This window comes from Colossoma macropomum, unplaced genomic scaffold (genome assembly GCF_904425465.1).
Source record: "Colossoma macropomum unplaced genomic scaffold, Colossoma_macropomum, whole genome shotgun sequence".
NCBI lineage: Eukaryota > Metazoa > Chordata > Actinopteri > Characiformes > Serrasalmidae > Colossoma > Colossoma macropomum.
This window is the reverse complement of record NW_023496050.1, coordinates 1476408-1500069: the sequence shown is the minus strand read 5'-3', so window position 1 is coordinate 1500069 and position 23662 is coordinate 1476408. Positions and strand designations below refer to the sequence as shown.

The following is a 23662-nucleotide window of genomic DNA, read 5'->3' as shown; positions in this document are numbered from 1 at the left end:
TCAGACACAGAGCTATATTTGTCTCCCCCCTAAGACCCTCCAATAACCATAAAAAGAACAGAGTTGGTGTTCTCAGAAAAAGTGCTCTATTCCTGTCCTTAGAAATGTTGTAAAATAACTGAGCGCTCTTATTCTTCAAACCATGAAAACAAAATATAGTGAGCCAGTCAGGAGAACCCAGCTTCATCATTAACACTGCTTAACAATACACAACAACTAAAATAAGTGAAAAGTATAGAAAACAAGACAAAAAACACAACAGGCAATATGTCAATTCCTACTTAGTGCACTATATAGGGAGCCATTTGAGATTCAGCCCCAGCATTTCTATATTATGATTTTTCATTATTATATCACAAAAAGTTCAAAAGGTCATGAAATGACTGCTATACAATAATGGGCGACTGAACGTCCTTGCCCTCTCTCCATGGTTGCTTGGCAACATCCTGTAAACCAACTACATTTCTTGGCTGAATACTTGTTTATCTTGATTATTATTGATAATAACAAATTATTTATTGATAAATTATATATTTAATCATATTTTATGTTGTCCGCTGTTTTAATAGAGCTGGGCCACGATAAGACTGTGTGTTACAGTGATTTTATATGGTGGTTACCCACGATAAAAGCACTGTAACATACAGAATTATTTTTATTTATGTATTACTTTTTACTCACTAAATTACCAACGAATCCACCTACTGCTCCTCCTGCAGCTAAGCCTCCTGGCCCTCCAAATGCTCCTATGGTTGCTCCTACAGTTGCTCCTATTATCATTCCTATTTGAACCTGTTTACCCTCTCTCTCTGCCTTCTCATAGCCCTCTTTCTTGCCCTCTTCTCTGGCTTTGGCCACCTGTTCCTCCAGTTTATCACAGAATTCATTTACAGCTTGCTGCCTCGCCTTCTCCTCTTCCTGTCTCCTAATATTTTCCTTTTCCCACTCATAATTTTCTTTGAGGGTTTTCAAGTCTTCCTGCATCTGTTTTTCATGGGCCTGGTCTTTTCTTTCCATCTCCTTATTGAAGGTGTCTTGCTGTTCTCTAAGTTTTTGGTCCATTTCTTTTTTATGTTCCTCGTTTGTCTCCTTCTTTATTTGCACTTCTTTCTCTTTAAACTCTTCCTCCTTTTCTCTCCTTTCTTTTTCCAATTTTTGCCTCTCAGCCTCCATCATCTCCTTCATTTTTTTAATTTCAGTTTCATGCTTGGCTTTCAGTTGTTCTTTTTCTCTTTCTACATCCCTCTGTTTCTCCTTCATTATCCTCTTCTGTTCTTGTTGTAGAGCTTTCTCTGTCTGCTGGAACATCTCATTAGTGTAACATCTATCTCCATTCTCTGCCACCATGGAGTCGACCATCTTCAGTAGTTCAGAGACCTGACTGCGGTCTTCAGGATTTCTGTTGTTGAACACATGATATCTGCCATCACACTGATGAATGATGTTTTGAAGGCTGTGCTCAGAAGTTTTAATAAATTCTTCAATGGTTGTTTCCCGTAGATCATCTCCTCTGGTGAACAGCACTATGGTGTATCTTCTGGATTCATCACCAAACAGTTCTTGGATCATCTTCACTGCATCTTTCTCCTCTTGTGTGAAGCGTCCCACTGTAAGAACCAGCAGAAAGACGTGTGGACCTGGAGTTGCCATGGTGATGCACTTAGCAATTTCCTTCATGATCTCTTCATTAGGAATATTTGTGTCAAACAGTCCTGGAGTGTCAATCACAGAGATCCGTCTCCCTCTGACTTCAGCTGATTCTTTCTGACACACACATGTAACTGACTGAGAGGAAGGTAACTCTCTGAAAGCTTTCATCTTCAGGATGGTGTTTCCTGTGGCACTCTTCCCTGATCCTGTCTTCCCCAGAAGCACAATCCTTAGATCTCCTCTATCTGGTGAGAACTCTACAAAAAAGGAACCTAAATAATTAGGAAAGGTACCAATATATATAAAGAGAAGGCACAAAAACAACTAAAGGCTTGCTTGTTTTTTCTCAGAAAACAAATCACCCAGTAGATCTCATCTTTAAACGGAGAATAAAGTGTGTTGATCGGCACACAGAATGAAAGCTGCCTATGTGTGAGTGTGTTTTCTGTCATAATAAAAGATCTGGGTCTGGCTGTATGTATTTTTGTTTTTTCTGAGTGAGCATACAAGCTATTCAGAGAGCAATTCAGATCAGTAAGTCACTTAATCACTTAATCAATAAACATGACTGAAGTCTACTCATGTGATTGCTTGTTCAAAAATATAGTTTGTCATGTCATTTTTAGATTTGTTAGATTATGTTTTTTACATATGAAATAAATGCAACAACAGAACTGAAAAATTAAATGTTAAACATTTAAACAAAAGTACAACAACAGCAAAACAGCAGGTATAGCCACATTTCTGTGTTGGCCGTAAAGGTTTAAAAAGTCATTTTTCCTGTGCGTAGTAACACTAAAGCAAAATTGACTTACCTTGTGTTTGTTTTTTAATTTCTTTCCTTAGGAAATTGACTGTGTCATTCAATTCTTCATTCTCAGACTTATATTTCAGTTGTGTTTTCACCTGTGCATCCAGATACATGGCTGTTGTATAGCAGGATTCACAGTTTTGTACCACCATCTTCTTAACTTGCTGTAAAAGCACTGAATTTATGTTGGCATCCAAAACACAAAAATGTCCTCTGTATGTTTCCACAATATTTTTAATGGTATCATCTAACTTCACTTCCTTATTCTCAGTCACTGTATTGATGAGGAACATGGTGTAGTTGTTGAATGTGGACCCAAAGATTCTCTGGATCTTCTCTATTTCTCCTTTGTCTTCATCAGTGAGGGGACCCTCAGGAATGATGAGGAGAAAAGCATGAACTCCAGGATCACAGAGAGAGACACAGCGGAGAGTCTCCTGCATCACTTCCTCCTCTGAGAGCTGAGTGTTGTAGAGGGCTGGCATCTCCACCAGAGTGACCAGACGTCCACACACTTCTCCCTCCCTCCTCACACATACTGAGCTGGACTCTGGACTGAGCTCTCTCTGACCCAGTATGAGATCTGATATGGAGGCCTTCACTGCTCCGTCACTCCCACACAGAACCAAGTTCAGGCTCTGAGGCACTGAAAGAGAAACAAAAACTGATACTATGGATCAAATTTAAAGGCAGACAATCTTCCACTAAATCAGTGCATGACAACAGTGATATAAACTAAAAAAAGAATAAGCTCAAATATTTTTTTCAAAGAGTCTCTGCACTCACTGGTTAAATGGGGAATTCATTTTAGATGGTTTCTTATGATCATATAGATTGATATTTGTATCAAATGCATTACTGTAGCTTAGAGCTCCCACAGGCTGTCTCTGAATTAACTGAAAAAACATAAATTTGTTGGCACTACATAGCACCTTAATACATCACAAGTAAGCTTGAACCTATCACAGTCCAGTTTCCTAAAATATGCTAATGCTGGATATTTTTGGTTGGTGGACTGTTCTCAGTCCAGCAGTGACACTGAGGTGTTTAAAAACTCCAGCAGCACTGCTGTGTTTGATCCACTCAGACCAGCACAACACACACTAACACACCACCACCACGTCAGTGTTGTTGTAGGGCTGAGAATGATCCACCACCCAAATAGTATCTGCTCTGTGAGGGTCCATGGGGGTCCTGACCACTGAAGAACAGGGTAAAAGGGGGCTAACAAAGTATGCAGAGAAACAGATGGACTACAGTCTGTAACTGTAGAACTACAAAGTGCACCTATATAGTAAGTGGAGCTGATAAAATGGACAATGAGCGTAGAAACAAGGAGGTGTTCATAATGTTATGCCTGATGTGTGTGTGTATATATATATATATATATATATATATATATATATATATATATATATATATATTAAATTATGGCTTTAGGGGGATGTAAATGGGATATAATATCACATGATTAAGAAACACTTTATTTAGATTAAACCTGACAATTACTTACCATGAGAAGGTCTACCTTGACGAATTAATCTCTGGAAAAATGCTTGGAAAAATCCCCATGCTTGTCCTGCTATTTATAGATCATCAACATGATTGACAAAAACACTGTAAGTTAAGGAAAAGCTAATTCTAATATACTTAACATAATAGCTGTTACTTCATTAGTGAAAAACAAACATAAAAATCATTAAAAAATAACTACTATAACTACTATTTTTTAAATTAATTAAACTATACTTACATTGTTCCATGGTGTTCTTTTCACACACTGTTTCTTCAGACACTCTCTGTGTTGTTTGTTCATGCTCTTGCTGCGCTGGTGCTGGTGGAGCATCCTCATATTCCTCCCACTGAAGGTGATTCCCTCCATTCTCTTCAACCATCTTCTCCATCACCTCCACAAGAGCAGAACGACTGCATTCACTTCTAAACTCAAAATGCCTGTTACCGCATTCTGTAATGATCTTCTGAAAGACATTCTCATCAACTAGATCTACACTGGTACCTGAATGTGTTGTCAGCACCAGAGTGTGTTTAAGAGGCTCCTCAGACAGAGAGTGAAGGATGTGATACAGTCTGTCTCTGTCTGTCTCAGTGAAGTCGTCTGGCTGCAGAACCAGCACTATAACATGAGGTCCAGGAGCACACAGAGACATGCACTCTTTCACTCTGTGATACATTTCCTCTATAGAGAGTTCAGGATTAAACAGGTGAGGAGTGTTGATGGGGGTGATGTATCTTCCCTCCACATTTCCTCTGGCTCTCTCACTGTGCTGCTCTACTGAAGGAGGAGGTGCTTCAGTATCAAACACTGCTCTGCCCAGGATGAAGTTTCCCACTTTGCTGATCTCTGAGCTGTCCTTCCCCAGAAGAACAATCCTCAGTTCAGACACTAGACAACACAGAAAATATATCAATTGAAACAGTCACACACACACACACATACACACACACACACACACACACACACACACACATACATAGATACACCCAATCAGCCATAACATTAAAGCCACCTTTTTATACTCATTTCATCAACTCACCTTATAGGTGAACTTTGTAGTTCTACAATTATAGACTGTGGTCCTTCTGTCTCTCTGCATACATTGTTAGCCCCTTTTCATCCTATTCTTTAACGGTCAGAATCATCACAGAGCAGGTTTTATTGAGGACAGAGAGCCACTGATGTGGTGGTGGTGTGTTAGTCTGTTAGTTGTGCTGGTACGAACAGATCAGACACAGCAGTGGTGCTGGAGTTTTTAAACACTGTGTCCACTCACTGTCCGCTCTATGAGACACAACCATCTGGTTGGTCCACCTTGTAGATGTAAAGTCAGACACAGTAGCTCATCTGTCGCTGCATAGATTGTGTTGGTCATCCTCCAGTCCTTCATCAGTGGTCACAGGATGCTGTTAGCTGGATGTTTTTGGTTGGTGGACTATTCTCAGTCCAGCAGTGACACTCAAGTGTTTAAAGACTCCAGCAGCACTGCTGTGTCTGATCCCAGGCCCTGGCTGTTGGATTCTTCCTGCCTTCATTACTTCTCTGTACTTCTCTACTACTCCTGTCATTCTTTCCTCACTCTACTTCTTATACTTCTTACATTTTTTTTTGTTTTCAAGGTTTGCAATGAGCTATCACTGGTCATTCAAAAGTCACAAAGTGAATAGACAGAAATTGAAACAAATGCAGCTCGGTTGGACTATTAGCAGTAAGCGCAGTGAGTCTAATAATTAACAACACTTCTGTCAGATCAGTGTGTGAGTGAAGAAAAATGAACATAGACATGATCAACTGAGACATGAAACAAAAATCTGCAAAGTATGAGCTCTTCTTCTATCTATTTCTGATATCTATTATCTGTTTCCTGTTTGTCTCTTCTCAAATTCACCAAAAAATGACTTCACATACATATATTTCTGAGCATGGCAGCATAGCAATAAGTAAAAGAACATTATAAACACATAATTTCATATATAAGCATTATTACTGTTTCAAAAGTAAGTATTACCAGAAACTAATAAACAAAGAATCTGTTATACTCAAAGTACTCTGATTTCACACAATGGTTACATAAAGCTATTTGAAACCTCTAACCCCAATTCTTCTAAAAGAAACATGGTTACTAAAAAAGGAAATGAGATTTTCTAATAAAAGAACACAATTCCAAAGTTAGTGTTAATCAGCACTATAACATCTCTAAACAATGCTTAAATGAAAAATAAGTTACATAGTATAGAGTATAAGAAATGCTGAGCATGTTATCTAGTTAATATTAATATTTCCAGTGGATATTTATGACAGAACCTCTATTACAAAATTTACTACATTTTGCATGAAAATTGTTACACAAGTTACAAATTTGCTTACACGATTCTACTTTGAGGAGTAAGAGAACATGATTAGAAAAAGGGGGAAGCAAATATGAAGTTAAAACATAATTCACTGAAATATATTTAAATGCAAATGAGGTAAAAACTATCAAAATAATAATTTTAATGAAAGCTATCATAGCTGTAACAACTATTATGAAGGAAGGTCTGAAGGAATTTGCGGCCTGAGGGAATTTATGACCTTATGTGCAGAGGGTAGTGGGGGAGATGGATCCTTTCCTAGAGTATTTGCAAAAGGGATTTTGTGATTTTGTGTCTGTAACCATTAGTGTTACAGACTCAGGGTTATCTGGTCATTGTGTATCTTATCTTGATCTTTAAGGTCAGGTGTTCCTCTTTTGCACAATGCTGCAATGAGGTGAGAAAGATGGTGAGATGAAGGGGTTGAGAGAGTCCTCAGAGGATTCTGGGGCCCTAAACCTGGTTGGTCAGATTTTGACCAGACATCCTGGCGCGTGGTGGTTTCTCTTTGTATGTTAAGTCAAAAAGGTTAGCTTTGTCACAAGAGTTCTGTTCAGTTTATGAATAAAAATAATGAAATCTGCTACAATTTAATGTTTTATCTTATCAACTTCATTATTTTTTGTTAATGTGTGCTTATTCTGAAACTGATGCCTGCAACACATTCCAAAAAAGTTGGAACAGGAGCAATTTAAGAATAGTTAAAATTTTAAGAAGGTGATGTTATCGTACTTGGGTATAAGCGGAGCATATAGGAAAGGCCTAGTCCTTTATGAGCAAGGATGGGTTGAGGCTCGCCACTTTGCCAAAAATGCATCAGCAAATAGTTTACTGTTTTGAAAACAAGCTTTTTTACTGAGCTTTGGCAAGGTTTTAGGTATTTTACTCTGTACAGTGCATAATATTATTTAAAAATGCAGGAAATCTGGAAAAATCACTGCAAAAAACAGGCCAAAAAAAAACACAACTGAATGCCTGTGACCTTCAGTCCCACAGATGACACTTCATTAAAAACTGGCATGCTTCTGTGATTCATATCATTGCATGGGCTTGAGAATACTTTGACAAACCATTGACAGTGATCACTGTTCATCGTTGCATCTATAAATGCAAGTTAAGGGTTTGCACAGAAGAAGTCATATGTCAACAACGTCCAGACATGCTGCTGACTTCTCTACACTGGAGCTCATCTGAAATTGTCTGATGCACAGCGAGAACATGAATTGTGGTCTAAAGAGGCAACTTTTTGTAATACTGTTACAACAACATTGCTTTATAATCAGAGAGTGCAGCTGCTAGACTGGCCTGCTTGTCTCCTACTGAAAATGTGTAGAACACTATGAAGTGCAAAATACAGCAAAGGCCCCATGCAGTTATTCAGCTGAAGACTTGCATAACTGAAGAATGGCAAAAAATTTCACTTTCAAAACTGGATTACTGGGAATCCAGCACCCCCTGATTTCAGGATTGCAACTGTTAAGAATAAAAATATGTTCTGAACTTGTAAAGTGAGCCAAAAACAACTGGCCACTTTCAGGGGTAGTCGCAAGACATGCAGGTTGAGGTTTAAAGAGGGAATGTCTGTGCAGAGTTATAGGCCAGTCCAGAGCACCAAAGCAGACTAATATTGTTCATAAAAAAAATAATCTAATCTAATAATAACATTTTATATCTCCTGCTGATGGTTGCTGCTTAGTTCAGTGTTTGCCCAAGAACAAGAGAGCAGTGGTGTGATGTGTCAATTAGATGTATATACTGTCATATTGTGTTATATATATCATTATAGCACTGTATGACACATTCTGTTTCATGTAGATTAGCAAAAAAAAAAGAGGGCGGGTGGGCAAATAATTTTGCACGATGTCAATGGTCACATCCCCTGTATTCTGCTTAAAATTTTAGCATCCCCAACTTAAAACACCTTCCTTCGTCTGTGGATAAGCATGCTCCTGTCCCAACTTTTTTGGTATGTATTGTAGGCTTCATATGAATGAGCATATATTAACACATTGGAGTTTATAAGGGTTAACATCACATACTGTCAACTTTTTTTGGAATTGGGATTGTACCTAATATTCACACACTTAACAAAAGTTCTGAGCTATGTACCTCTATAGTAAACCTTTATAGTAAATTTTTGTAAAGAAAATTAAAGATGTAAAGAAACAAATGCAGGCCTAGTAAAAACAAAATTGGAATGAACTTCATATGAAAGTCATATTAGTCATATTGCAAGTCATATTACCATTTACAGTTCTGTCAAAAAGTTTTTCCCCCTCACCTGATTTCTTCAATTTTAGCTAATTTGTCACATTTTAATGTTTCAGATCATCCAACTAATTTAATATAAGGTAAAGACAACACAAGTAAACAGAAAATACTGCTTTTAAATGATCACTGCAATTATTGAAAATAAAGACTTATTCAAAACCTTTATCCTCCACCCTGGGCAGTAACAACTGCAATCAAACATTTGCAATAACTTGTGCTGGGTCTTTTACATCGCTGTGAAGGAACTTTAGCCCACTCTTCTTTGCAGAATTGTTTGAGTGCCCGTTTAGGGTCTTGCCACAGCATCTTAAATGGATTTAAGTCAGGACTTTGACTCGGCCACTCCAAAACCTTAATTTTGTTTCTTTTGAGCCATTCAAAGATGAGACCTTCTAGTCTGCTTCACATTGCCAGATAGTTTTTTTAAGTGATGTTTAGATTCAGCAGGTCGGGCAGTAAACCTGCCTGGGTATGGCTAGTGAAATTGAACAAAATAGTCAATTTAATTGGTTAACTGGTTGATTTAGTAGCTAAGGGTGCAATTATTTTTTCACAATTATTTTTTCACTTCTCACACATAAATGAAATCATCATTAAAAAACAGAATTTTGTTTTTACTTGTGTTATCTTTGTCTAATATTAAACGTAGCTTGATCTGAAACATTAAATTATGACAAATATGCAACAGCTGAATAAATTGGAAGGGGCAAATACTTTTTCACTGTATATGGTAACAGAAAAAATTGTAGATAAACATAGTGGCAGCAGGTGCAACAAAACAAAGGTAAAAATACAGGTTACAGCATGTTAACTTGTCCCAAATTCTACTACATGACAGATAATATGGGACAATATTAAAATATGTTACAGTGAAAAACAATCTGATATGAATACATTAAGGAAGATTAATGTATATTTGAGATATGGATGATGTGGTGTATAGTATTTTGCTACAGGAGATGATTATGTTACTCAGTTTTTTTAAAATAGAGAAGTTGTATTTATTTTACTTTTGATACACTAAATGTTATGACAGCATTACAGTGCTAAACAATAACAGCAGTTCAAGAGGCCCAACTAAGAGTTTGTATGTATTGCAGAGGAGAGTGACACAGAACTGGTAAAAAACAGGGGAAGCTCAGCAAGGATGTACTCAGAAAATACAAGGTCCCAGATACCACTGAAATACACACACACACACACACACACACATATCATCTAAACCGCTTATCCTTCTGGGTCGTGGTGGGGTACTGGAGCCTATCCCAGCTGTCATTGGGCGGAAGGCAGGATACACCCTGGACAGGCCACCAGTCCATCGCAGGGCACCACTGAAATAATAAATCTAAAATAATATTACACTGTTTTTATATATATATATATATAGCAAATTTACCTTAAAATGTAGGAAAACCTCTGATGAAAAAGCTTTCCCAAATTATATTGTTTAAAAAAATCTAACAAGCTGCCCCATATGTAAAAATATAAACATGAAGTTTTTTTTGAAACAGGCTGTTGGTCAGTGTGAGTTAAGTACAGACAATATCCTTGAAATACTGAGAACAGCATATTGTGATGTAAGTCATCATGATAATGATAAAATATCGTCATATTGCCCACCAATATGTGGGCTGGATTTAAACATTCTGCACCTTTGAATATAAAGTTTCTTGTTTTAATTCAACATTATTAGAAGCAATGTTTTTAGGATATATCACAACTTTTTGCAAAAAAAAAAAAAAGTTTTTAAGTTATTAAGAAAAGACTGAAATCAATATAGCTAAACCTCAATGCTGTAGTCTAAACCGGCTATTATTTTAGATATTTTTTTTCATGGGTTTCGTTAAAGCTCAATTTTCATGCTCATTCATGATACAGTAAGTTGCACTTTATCTGCATAGTATAGGCTACAATTGATAGGCATTTTGGCAGGTTATTTTCTGCAAATTCCAATACAGACAAAGATTAACCCACTGTAGTTTAAACTAAGATGGTTTCAACTAAAGTGGTTAAAACTGCTGTGGTGTGACTAAGCAACGGTTTTGGGAAACAGTCATTAGTTGGATGTTAGTTAGTTTGAAGATCCACCGTACTATGTTGGTTCATCAGTGATGTGACTTAAAGCATTGTTTAGGAAATGCACCCCCGTTTAGCTAGCCTGCTATTTCTGTTTGTCTACATGTCTCCTCTCTGTGGCAGGTAAGCAATGTGTACTTGGCTATTTGTCTTTAATGTTGTTTGCCATTTAATATCTTTCACTAACTTGCCTCAGTTTTTCAAAGAAAAGAGAGGACTTTTAAAAGCGTAGAGGACAGAGTTTGGCATTTAGCTAATTTAATCTATGAGACGATATTTTTAGTTTATAATGTGCCAGTCATTTCACAAATGAAACCAAGAGGTAACTGCCCTTTTTTTCAGTTTAATGATAATGTTTTGTTTAAAACAGTGACTAATAAGCCCCTAACTCTCAACATTGTCTTAAATACGCAGGATTGTAATAAAATTCTATGGGGTTTACTGAGTTAACAAAATATTAAGCTTCCAAACACTGAGGAAGGAAACTAATACCAATGTGACAAATACTCCATCTTCTCCCATTAAGGAAACCTGCACTTGATCTTTGGCTGGTCCATTCATGGTTTTTTCTGTGTTAAGACTAAAACATGGTGACCATTACCCAGAATGTAATGTGCCATGACATAGTTGCCCATTCTCTACTAAAATTAGTTGGTCCAGCCATATCTCTTTTATATACATTTATGTGGCAGGTGGTTGACAGAAATAAACAGTCTATGTGAATAAACTGACATTTGCTTGTTAGTCTGATATAGCTTCACAGTGAAATAATCCACACAGCCTCCAGGTTTTCAGTGGGGTTTAAGCCAGGGGATGAACACATTAAAAGCTTGATTCTGTGGTCAATTAACTACTTTTGTTTGGATTTAGACATGTTGTGGCGTCAGAGCATGTTTTTGTTCCCATGATGCTTTGCTCATGTTTAGCTGGGCTGTATTTAGTTCTTAAACCACTAAGTAAAGGCTTTCGTTTGAATTTGCAAGTATGCGTTGTTAATGTTTACAGGCTATGTGAACGCTGGAGCAGTTTGGGTAGGTACTGTGTTTGGGAGTGTGAGCTACCATCAACTGGTTTTGGGCCCTGATTCATAACCCATGGTGGGAATCTGCGGCGGGCTACAGCTGTGGTAGAGATTTAAAGAGCGTGTTTGCCTCTTGAAAATCGGAGCATTGTGCTTGGTGGCAAAATATACTTGTACTGTGTTACTATTTTGGGTAAAAATGGGTATTTACTTAGGTTCTAGATATTAAACTCATAAAGAACATTATGTCCTAAATGAAGAAAATATTAGTGACAAAAAAGTAACAAGGTGGTAAGTACAAACTCACACTAAATTGCACTGTATCATCACATATTTAGGCAATAAATTGGAAAAATAAGTAAATGATAATGACCCAGTGAAACTATAGTAATAATCATTGCTTTACTTTCCAGGATTTCTAGAGGTGCCAGTAACTAAGACCCATGTGTTTTTTTTTACAGATGGATTTTTTTTTTTCTTCAGAAGATTCCTAAGCAGGCTTAGCACATTTAGTGAGGAAACTTGACTGGGTGTTCAGAGTGAAGGTCTTGTGTAGCTTAACTCTCTAGTTCTCTATTAAGGAAAAAAGACTTTTGAAACAAGGTGCATGATCGAGTTTCTGAACTGTCTCTAAAACTTCAACTTCTACAGCCCAAGCTGTAGATCCAATTTAACATAGCCAATCTATCAAATATGTTGTGATATATTACAATGCCCTCTTAGATTAATCATCCATTTGGGCCATAACAATAAGAAGAAATACAACAAATGTCTCTATCAAGGAGGGGGAGGCAGAGTGTGCAGCTCTGTTTTGCACCCCATTCCCTTAAAAATTCCTCTGCAAACGGAGCAAATGGCAGCCGCCACAAAATATTTACATTATTTATGTTATTTGCTGTATATTCTCAATTCCAGAGGAAACAGACGCAGTGTGACTTACTAGAGGGAGGTGGGGTCATACTCTTCTTCCTACAAGACTGCGAAGGATCTGTGACACAAGTGTAATGTCATTTGATTAGTTTGCTAATGTAGCATAATACAACATTATGTACAGTATATTTCTGTAAATTTAAAACATCCCAATAAACACCTACATGCAAACAGCAAATAATGTAACATTAGTTATTAATTTCAAGTGCCTTGATATAGAACATTAAGCAACAGAATGTTAGTATCTCTTTGTACACCTAGTATCATCATATACAGTAAAATGTAAAACAGTAAATAATCCAACATGTTCTACACTTTTTTGGGATTGTTTCCTGAAGCTGTATAACCCATTACATTGCAAATTACAATGTACAACCTATTACATTGAAAAAGTAAGTGTGTTTCAGGAAAGGGAGGTGTTTAAAAAAGAACATTTACAGATAAAGGTATTTAACAGTCTTTCCTGAAATACAGGAAGATGATGGAAAGCTAATCAGTCATCACACACTTTTATAGTTTAAACCAACAAAAATACAATGTCCTTGCATCAATAAGAAGTACAAAAAATGATGGCTACATTAGTAACACACTATTAAACCATTGTAACTCTATTGTAACAAGTAATAAACTTACTAAAACTAAAATCAAGTCTTTTCTGTAACCTGATCTCACACTGATCAGTTTGATGCAACTCATTGTTTGTGCAATTCATGGCTCATTATATAATATAATTATGACCTATGTTTCTCTGGTACAACTGACTTCAATTTACTGATAATTCAGTTCTACCTCCATAGCATTTGTGTCATTGCAAGTTTTCAAAGAAATTACCTCAACATACCCAACTATGATTTAGGAATGATTTAGTTTGTAACAGCAAGCTTGTGATATCCCAGTCACCAAGACTAAAACATGAACTGTCTGGATGACGCATTAAAAATATCTAGTGGGAGCCAAACAACACTGTAGAATACTTACCATCAGCAGTGTCCATTTCCTAAGAGATATTTGCATGAGCAATATCCAAAATAAAGTGTTTTGATGTAGAAGGGAACAGCTATTATTCATTTTCCCCAGTTTCTGTTCTACATCTAAGCTTGCTTATCTGAATAAAGTTCAAGTTACAGCAGTTCAAAGATAAGATCACATTGTAAACAAGTCAAAGAGTCCAAAGAGTGCTTACTGTGCCGTATGCACCGTTGGACTTATTAGATTACTTTTTTATCAGTCACTTTACCAGTTATGCAAGATTGAAGGGTTCTTTGCATTATGAAAGTGTTCTTCAGATTGGTGGAGAATGAGCTGTGGATGGTTGCATTTAGAACCTTTTTGAAAAGGGTTCTATATAGCACCAAAAAGGTTTCTTTTACTGTAAGTTTAAGTGATGTCAGGTTTGTAGCAATAGACAAATGCTTTTTGGTGCTATGTGGAACCATTTTCAAAAAAAAAATCTATATAGAACCATCTGCTTTAATCATGCAAAGGGTTCTGTGAGTGTTTATGGCTCTATGTAGAATCATTTTCTTTAGTAAATAACCCTTCTAGAACCATCTCTTTTAAAGAGTGAAGAGTCAAACAATGTTCTCAGCAGTGCCAACTAATAAATAATTTTAAGTAAAAATAGGAAAAGCTAATCCTCCTGATGTTTAATCCTGCTGTAGGATGGAGAGACGTTTCCTTGGCTTTTTATCATTCCAAATAAACTGTCTACACACCTTATCTAGTTCAATGAAACATCTGGGTGGAGGAGAAAGTGGGATCAATGAAAATAAACAAGAAACATGGGGAACAATGTTCATTTTCACCACAGAAATTCTGTCATGTATGGAGCAATGTAGCCCTTTCCATCTTTTAAAGTCAGCACTGATGGGCCTACTGGCTACTGATTACGTCCACTCAATGAAGTGATAACATTCGAAGCGGGTGAGATAATTGATTTGTTAAATTGAATGTAACTTTTTGATATATTTTAAGTTAGTTTTACTCAATCCAGTTAATGAATTTCAACGTTAGGGTTTACAGTGTAGGCAAGCTCTAACACAGCCCAGAGTTACTGTAAACAGGGGTGGAGTGAACGTGAATATATTATCAAAAGGCGTGGTGGCAACAGCCAATCAGATCAACCCCTCTCATTGCCTTTAAGAGCCGCATGTCCACTGACAGCAGCACAATATTTCCCTAATGGCGGAAGACCACTGCTTTCCTACAGTTACTTTCCAATACTTTATTTTATGGATAGAATGGTGAGTCTGATATTTTAAAGTCTTGTATGAGTTTTTTTCTAAAACATCAAAAAGTTCTTTTATAAAACATCAGAAAATATTATAAAATCATTCATCATGAAACGATTTCCAGTAATATGTTTTATAACAATGGAAATAATAAATAAATAGTACAACCCCATTCCAAACTTTCCAAAGTAGGAAAACTGCAAAATGTAAAACAGAAAGCATTGATGTGCAAATCATTTAAACCCTATTTTTAAGTGTTGAAACTGAGACATTGTGGTTGTTTTTTGAGAAGTATTGTTTTTCTAAAAATATTTACCCATTTTAAATATATATATATATATATATATATATATATATATATATATATATATATATATATAGCCTCTACACTGTGGTCAGCAGATCGACCCAAAAATTACTTTATGTAGTAACAAACAACTGAACTACTTTATTCAACTCAAAAAAATACATTGATTCAAGGAATCGATCACTTAATTAATTTGGGTTGGATTAAACTAGTTAATTTACTTGCTACCACGTAAAGTAATTTTTTATTGTCTGTCCTGTGAGCGGTGGGATAGGCTCCAGCTCCCATCCCCGACCACCTACACTTCTTCTTCTTTGCATGGTAGAGTTTTAACTTGCATTTGTAGATGTAGTGACTAGCTCTGTTCACAGGCAGTGGTTTTCAGAAGTGTTCCTGAGCCCATGCAGTGATTTCCACTACAGAATCATGGGTGTTTTTAATGCAGTGCTGCCTGAGGACCTGATGGTCACAGCTCTCCAGTGTTGTTTTTTGGCCTTGTCCCTTACATACAGAGATTTCTCCAGATTCTCTGGATCCTTTAATGATATTATCTACCATAGATGATAAAATACCCAAGTTTTCTATTTTCTGTTTCTGTCCACAGTCTTTCACAGAGTGGTGAACTTCTCCCCATTTTACTATGACAAATATGTCTTTTAATGCCTAGATTTGTTGCCTACACCAAACTACAGTTTCAGCATTTGCAGAGGATCTTATTAGAATCTATTGTGTGCACTGCCTTTTTAATATAGCGGGGTTTATTTATGCACGTCGCTGCTCATTGGGTAACACCTCTGACACACCCAGCAAAGGATTTCTATTCTATCATTATTATTATTATTATTATTATTATTATTATTATTATTAAAGCGCTTATATGATTAAAGTGCTTTATTATCAACTCCACTATTTCTCTTTAGGAGCTGCATGCACTGACAGCACTGCACAGTGATATTTTACCAATATTTAGTGAAGACCACAGTCTTTCTACAACTACAAAATTCTATTTTTTAAGGCTAAAAAACGTGATATTTTAAAGTCTCCAATGACCTTTATAAAATGATAACAAATATGAAATAAACTAAAAATAATTATTCATAAAATGATTCATTTTAATAATATTTCCTATTAACAAGAACAACAATAAAACTACAAACAACAAGAACAAGAACAACAACAACAACAACAATAATAATAATAATAATAATAAACATAATGAGTATGTTTTGTAACATAGTAAGTTTTGGACCAAAATGTGTTCAAAATACTTTTGCACCAATTTTAAATGGCACACACACTTTGCGTCACTCCACCTGCAACCGCTATCATTTCACATCACTCAAATAGCAAAGGGGCGGAATGAGCGGTGTCATACCGACGTTATACTGTTAGACTACACACACAAATAGAGATCTAAAGCTTCAAAAAATCTGAACTCTTAACAGTCCATGACTCCCCTCTAGTGGAAGAACATGGTATTCAAGATGAATCAACTCTGATGTATCTCGATATTCACTGATCTAAATGTAATAAGCCTGTACAATCCCTAAATATCTGGAGGCACTGCTTAACTGTTTGGCCCCAAAGAGACATTTCGTTATTTGGTTATATGTATTTATGTATTATATAGTGTTGTCTTTTTATGTTTACGCATTTTTGAACATTTATTTTCATATTTTAAAATGGATTCATTCATTTACTTGTATCAGTACGTATCTATCTTATTTACTTATATTCTGTATATATTCTGTATGTTCTTGTTTTGATTATTGCTGACAAATACACTTCAAGGACAAGAACATGTAATTCCTTGTTACTCTCTAAAATATAAAGATAAAGAATAATGCAAAAATATTTCAACTGATTGTAAATTTTGAGGACCTACCTTTATACCCCCTTTAATATCACTTTATTAAAAATATTTATTATACTACTTGTCCCCCTTTATGATGTTTTTAAATGAATGAATTCATTTTGTTTTATCTATGTAGCTTTGTTACATATCCTGCTGCTAGTATTAATTTTAACTCTTTACCCCTTGGAATTAAACACGCTGTGTGTTTGTTACTGTGCCTTTAAGACTGACTTATGTAATGTAGAGTGTGTTCTGATTGGCTGCTGTGCACTGTGCCTCATTCAGATAACAGGCCAGAATGAAATGCTTCTTTTAAGCATGAATGGGATGGGGGCTAAACTGCTGCAATCGTAAAAAAAAAAACAAAAAAAACTAAAGAATAATCTCTCTGTACGTGCCTGTAGTTTTTTTTTTCATTCTTACATTGTAATCACCTATAACTACTATTCAAACTGTCATCTGTGCGGCCAGAAATGTGTGCTTTATACACGAGCGACTGTTTCACATTTGCTTGTGCTACAAGGTCTGTCGCTGCTCTAACTTTGTAGACTGTCTCTTATTTCCACACCTTATCACTAAACGGGAATTTAAGGTGATCTGAATCGAATATTCTGCATGATGTCTGATTAATTTAGTTTTATAGGAATTGGATTCTTACCGACGCTCGACGCCATTTCTTATAAGCTGCCCAAGAGTGTCGAAATCAAAAGTGAAATCAGGAAGTTTGTGATAAAATCCTCCCCCTTCAGCACACCTTTCCCAAAACACGCCTCATCCGAGGAAGAGGAAGGCCAGTCAGTGAACTGTTCTCTTGTTACTACAAATTCAGGGTTTAATCTTATCTTTTTCAAGCTGTAGAGCCCAGCTTTAGATGGATGGGTGTTCACTGTTCTCCAGTTTTTGTAATTAATAACACACGTTATATTCCACATTGCTGCCGCACTGCGGTGAGATTCTGATTGATCTTCTGTCGTATTTCACCAACTGAACACACAATATCAAATCAAAATCCGAAGATCCCGTCTCTCCCGCGCCTTTCAGTTGTGGCTCTTCTCCAGTTCCGGAGTGGGTAGTCAGGAGGGTTGGGAGAATTCCCTGTTGGGTAATGTATAACTGAGTAAATGTATAAACTCACCTATATTAGCACAAGAACGCTCAAACTATAAATGCTACTTCCAAGTGTAGGCTATATCTGTAGTATCTGAGGGGGTAAAACAGCGTCACCACTTCAAGTGTTACAGCCCTGGTTTGCTAACTGTAACTGAATCTCGTACAGTGGACAGAGACTAGATTAAGTTAGGTTCTTATTTTTCGTTTCACCTTAAATGATGTGGCAGTTAGATCCAGACACTCGCTATTTAAGGTGGAACGGAAATGCCAATAAGAAGTAAGCCTCCAGAGATTAGCATATCAAAGTCAGCGCGATGGTGTGAATCTGGTACTGGTTGACACAACAGGCCGTGCTCTACACGTTCATGACTTTCTGTGCATTACCGATGTAGCAGTTTTTATTTGTGAATCATGTGTGAAAACACGGTAGAACATATCATTCAATTTACATAGATTATGGCCACAATGATTCGGGCACCATGCAAAAAGTACTGTTCATAAAGACAGTGGGCCAGATTCACAGTGATGCTAAAATAATAATAAATAAAGGTGGTAAGACTTTGATCAGTCATGCTTGCATGATGTGAATTCATTTCACTCATCTTTCTTTAGAGAGCTCCCTGTTTCCGAGGAAAAATAAACAATGGTAGTCATCCACAGAGCAATGTGAGAAGACTTCTGTCTCCAGCTGATGCTGTGGCTGTCTAATTGAATCACAGTTGAAATGTTTCTGCAAAACTGTAAGATGAGCACCATGTTTTTTTGGACCACCTTGTTTGTAAATTGATGTAGCTGCACATGTAGCAACATATATTTTTGTTCTTTGTTCTTTTATGTAAATATAGTAGCATATTACCTGACAGTGAACCAGATGAGAACACCCAGATGTTCTCTCCAAAATGCCCCTATAGTCCATCTGATGTGAGTGAAAAATGATGCTATATACTTAATGTATGATTGTATGCTAGGATAAGAAGTGGAAAAATTAAAGTAACATTGTAATATTCTATATGTTTGCTATTATTTTTTCTTTTTTAAAGGGAATGGAAAAGTCTGAAGATATCATTAGAGTTAATGGTTTCCAAACCTGATCCTGGAGAGCTACTTTCCTGAAGAGTTTAGCTCCAACCTGCATTTCACATGCTGCCCCTCCACTTACCTAACACTAAAATACCTAAACCAGCCAATCAGCAACTTCTGAAAAAGTTAATTAGGTGGAGCAGGAGTGGAAAATTGTGATTGAAAAAGTCTTCCTTTATTTGTGATTGTTACTTGAATCAAATTGTAATGTTATAATAATTTCATGAGGTATAAAGTGATAGGTTATAGGTATAAGAAAACGGAGTTAAAAATTTAATAAAAGACACAGAAAAAATGGGACTACAATGGGTCTCCCCTAACAACCAACAAAACCCCTGTCCCCAATGAGATAAAGAGTACTTAAAACTTTTATCTTTGAAAGAAAGGAGAAAATCAAACTCCAATCTTACTTCAGATCTGAAAAAATCCACAGGTGTTTTTGTCCATCCTTCCACTGTGAGAAGACAACACAATGCTTTGGGTCTGAAAGGATGTGTAGCTGTCCAGAAGCCCACAGAGAAAGACACAGTAAATCCTGTTTTTTTATGGTGTTAATTAATAACTTCATGGCCATTTTGACTGGAAATTGAATGAACAGAAGTGTGGTCACTGACTTTTGTAGATATGTGGCTCTACAGCAAAACTGTACAGAGAAACTGGGGCTTTTTTGGCAATGACTTATTTTCATGAAACCCAGCTCCTCAAAGTTGGGCTTTATGAAAACAAGCCATTGCCAAAAAGATCCCAGTTGGATTTTACCAAATAACATGGGAGACACATGAGGAAAAGCCACAATTGTGCATCATTCTCTCAGTTTTTGTAAAAATAAAATTAATTCTGCTGTTCTGTGGAGGAGTGTAAAATTAGCTATTTATTTTGACCTGACCTTGATCGGTGCTTCATTGCCCTTTTATGAACAATCTTCTTGGTTCTGACAGTGCTGTTTGCTCAGTTTTGCTCAAGTAAACTATGGGGCAAACATTGATGACAGTTAGATAGACAGAATATACTTTGGCATTTTTCTTACAAGATGACCCAATTTCATGTTTCTTTGTTGAGTTCATTTTTTTTACTATATTTAAAATGTTCCTCTCATTTCTGTAGTAGGCTTTTAATGAAGGACATACAGTCTACGTTAAACAACTCCAGCCAAGAAACTTTTTTTTTCTTATCTTTTTGATAATCAGGCAGCCCTATATGAGGGAAAGTATTATCCTGGAGGGAAGTTGATTGCCTGGTCTCTGTTGCATGTGGAACCATTTATTAAGGTATTGCATCCCAGCCTTTTTCAAATGTGTGGACAGGCTCCAGATCTAGAAGGATTTGATATTGCCATCTTGTCAGACAAATGTGTGCAGAACAAGCTTTAGCAGGTATTCTGACACTATGCTATTTTCTGTTTTGTTGTAGTCATTAAAGTTAGAGCTCATCCTACATTTTGCAGAAATGAACAGTGAGAAAAAGTACTGTGTATTATTTTCTATTTCTTATATGTACACTACACTGTAAAATTTGGTGTCTGTATCTTGCCTTCTGTTTTATCCTCATGAGACCTAGATTATGACAAAATTAATTTTAGGATAAAATAAGTCTTGGTCTTAAAGCTTGTCACAGACAATATCATTTAAATCGTCTGTGTTGGTGGAATTAGGAAAAGGCCATCAGCACCATAGCTTTTAAATTTAAAGCAGATTCTGGCTTTTAATATTGATCAAAATCCTCTGATTACTGTGTTTTCCCCTGGTTAACAAGGCCTCACTAGCTATTCTCTTATCAGCAGCATTTCTTGAGAGAAGTTCACATACTTATTGGGAGCCAGCTATTAGTTAACACTAATTGAAACTGGCACAGCTCGTTCACACTGCCAGCCATAGACCACCTCGCTTTTTATTTACCTCAGCCATTAATCAACAACAGTCAACTTAGTTCACAGAAAAACTTCTCGGTTTTCACTTTTATGCACAGACCATCTGCTTACACAGTGCTAACGTTAACTGTGTGCTAACAGTTACTGAAACATAAAACTACTGTCAGAAAACAACATATACACCTCATACCGTTAACATTAACCACATTTACATTGATAAAGGAGTCATTTACAGGTGGATTGCAAGCCAGCATCAGAATTTAAATTAACTTACTTATCATACCTCAACATAAACACTGGTAACTTGTAAAAAATGCATTATGTACATCAAAACTGTAAATGACAGATACAATAGGTTGGTAGTTCAACATAAATCTCTCGTATTTGGTGTTATTCTTTAAAAACATGTGTTTAACTAACGTTACTCACACTTGTACAGACCTGTTTGCTCCACTCAGCCGTTGTGAAATGACATTCCTCCACTTTGAACAGCTTTTCTGCTCTAGTGGAATCATGGGATAGGACAGTGTGCTGTGGTCACACATTAATTAAATCTATCGTTTCTTTCCTTCTACTTCTCAGTCACTTACCTCTACCAATTTTCCCGCTCTGGGCACAAAACTAACTTGTTTCACACCTGTTGACTCCTTTTCTCTCACTGAACTTAAGTCTAATACTTCCTCCTGTCAGCTTGACCCTGCCCCCACCTCTCTACTCAAGGCCTGTTCATCTGTAATCAACACTCCAATTGCCACAGTGACAAATTCATGTCACTCTTCTGGTTTTGTTCCTACTGCCCTTAAAAATGCAGTCACTCCTATACTTATCAAACCTGAATTGGATCCAACTTCTCTTTCCAATTACAGACCCATTTCACACCTTCCCTTTTTAGCTAAAGAATGGTTGATTCACAACTCCAGACCTTTCTCAGAGATAATGCACTATGTGAGTCATTTCAATTTGGTTTCTGTACACACCACAGCACTGAGACAGCTCCTCTGCATGCGGTTAATTATCTTCTCTGGTCTGCTGATTGTGGTTCTCTCAGTATTCTCCTTCTCTTTGTGTAGCATTCAGTACTGTTAATCATGATGTTCTTATTTTTAATCTTTTTTTTCTATTAGTATCTCTGTTACAGCCTTACAGTGGTTCAGGTCATATCTTACAAACAAACAGCAGTTTATTACACTAAGTCTCCACCTCACCTGTCAATGTGGTGTCCCTCAGGGCTCAGTTCTTGGACCCCTTCTTTTCCTAATCTACATCTCACCCCTTGGCCAAATCATTCATAGTAATGACCTTAACCTTCACTGCTATATTGTTGATATTCAGTTACATCTCAGTACACCCCCCCTCCCCTCAGACTCCTCTGCCAATACACTAACCAATTGTATTTCTGGTATAAAGCTTTGGATGTACAATAACTTTCTCATGCTAAACACTAATAAACCTGAAGTTTTACTGGTTGGCCCTAAATCCTTATTATTATAAAATTATCAAATTTTTCTGTTAGTATTGATGGTTTGCTTGTTAAGCCTGCAGCTATTGTCATAAATCTTGGTGTTTTACTTGACCCATCACTGAAATTTGATCTACATATTAAGTTCCACAAAAAGACTGTATTCTTTCACTTACGTAACATTGCTCGTCCTCGCCCATTCCTGACTGATAATGATGCACAAATTTTGGTCCATGCCCTCATTATGTCCTGTATTGACTATGGTAACTCCCTCTTCGTTGGTCTCCCTGTAAAGTCTATACAAAAGCTACAGTACATTCAGAACTCTGCAGCAAGAGTTCTCACGCATACTAAGTGTTCAGCTTACACCACCCCATCAACTCTCTCTTCACTGGCTACCGGTCCTGTCCTGTAAGTTTAAAATTTTACTACTCACTTTCAAAGCTCGGCATAACCTTGCTCCCCTCTACCTCAGAGAACTCCTGATCTCTTACACTCCCTTTCACTCTCTCAGGTCTTCTTGTAATAACTCACTTGTTGTCTCCCACACCAGACTTTCCACTTTGGGAGGGAGGGCCTTCAGTGTGATTTAAAGACTTTTCTTTTTCATGAGCATTTCTTTTCCTCCTTTAAAGCTTAGTCATAGTTTTTTTTTGTGTGTGTGTGTTACTGTTTGTTATGTAAAGCGACATTAGGATTGTGAAAGGCACTACATAAATGTAAAATATTGTTATTTATTATGATAAAAATGTAATCAGAGTAATAGATTTATACTGTATGGTGTGCACACATCAGATAAAACAAACCACTTCCAGCTCTGTTATACCTATAAATTATAGATACAACATTAAAATAAACTACATAAAGTCATGTGAATTCATGAAAAAGTGATCTGCTCTATTACGGTCTGTCAGAAATGAGAGCCATTTGAATCAGAATAATCTCTATTACTGTCCTGCAGAACTTCCATGCTGAAGCTGAGGTTGTCGGGGAGATAGAGGGGTCGTGAAGTATCTCAGGAATGGTTTGGAGTTACCCGCTCAGTGGAACACCACACAGCAGTGTTCAGAAAAATGACAGTTCAAAACAACCTTTAAGTGATCTGCATTCTTCACCTGCAGATTATA

At 36.6% G+C, this 23662-nt stretch overlaps 1 protein-coding gene and 1 long non-coding RNA gene across 5 annotated transcripts; one reads left to right on the top strand and one right to left on the bottom strand.

Annotated features, from left to right (window-relative positions):
* Positions 1 to 72: 72 nt before the first annotated feature.
* Positions 73 to 17745, bottom strand: LOC118804513 (GTPase IMAP family member 8-like). Of its 4 annotated transcripts, none has more exons than XM_036565001.1 (6): positions 17678 to 17745; positions 12637 to 12684; positions 4215 to 4865; positions 3975 to 4043; positions 2466 to 3107; positions 73 to 1907 (listed from the first exon to the last, which is right to left on the bottom strand). In XM_036565001.1, the coding sequence occupies exons 1-6, from the start codon at positions 17691 to 17693 to the stop codon at positions 667 to 669; spliced, it is 2667 nt and encodes an 888-aa protein (XP_036420894.1). In that variant the 5' UTR covers positions 17694 to 17745; the 3' UTR covers positions 73 to 666. The 4 variants fall into 4 exon arrangements, with proteins under 4 accessions (XP_036420894.1, XP_036420893.1, XP_036420895.1 ...); XM_036565000.1 differs by lacking the exon at positions 17678 to 17745 and adding an exon at positions 13605 to 13761; XM_036565002.1 differs by lacking the exons at positions 3975 to 4043; positions 17678 to 17745 and adding an exon at positions 13605 to 13761.
* On the top strand, positions 17459 to 23662 carry LOC118804525. The gene is made up of 3 exons (XR_005006990.1): positions 17459 to 19737; positions 20397 to 20477; positions 23497 to 23662. It is a non-coding gene; the product is annotated as an uncharacterized LOC118804525 (long non-coding RNA).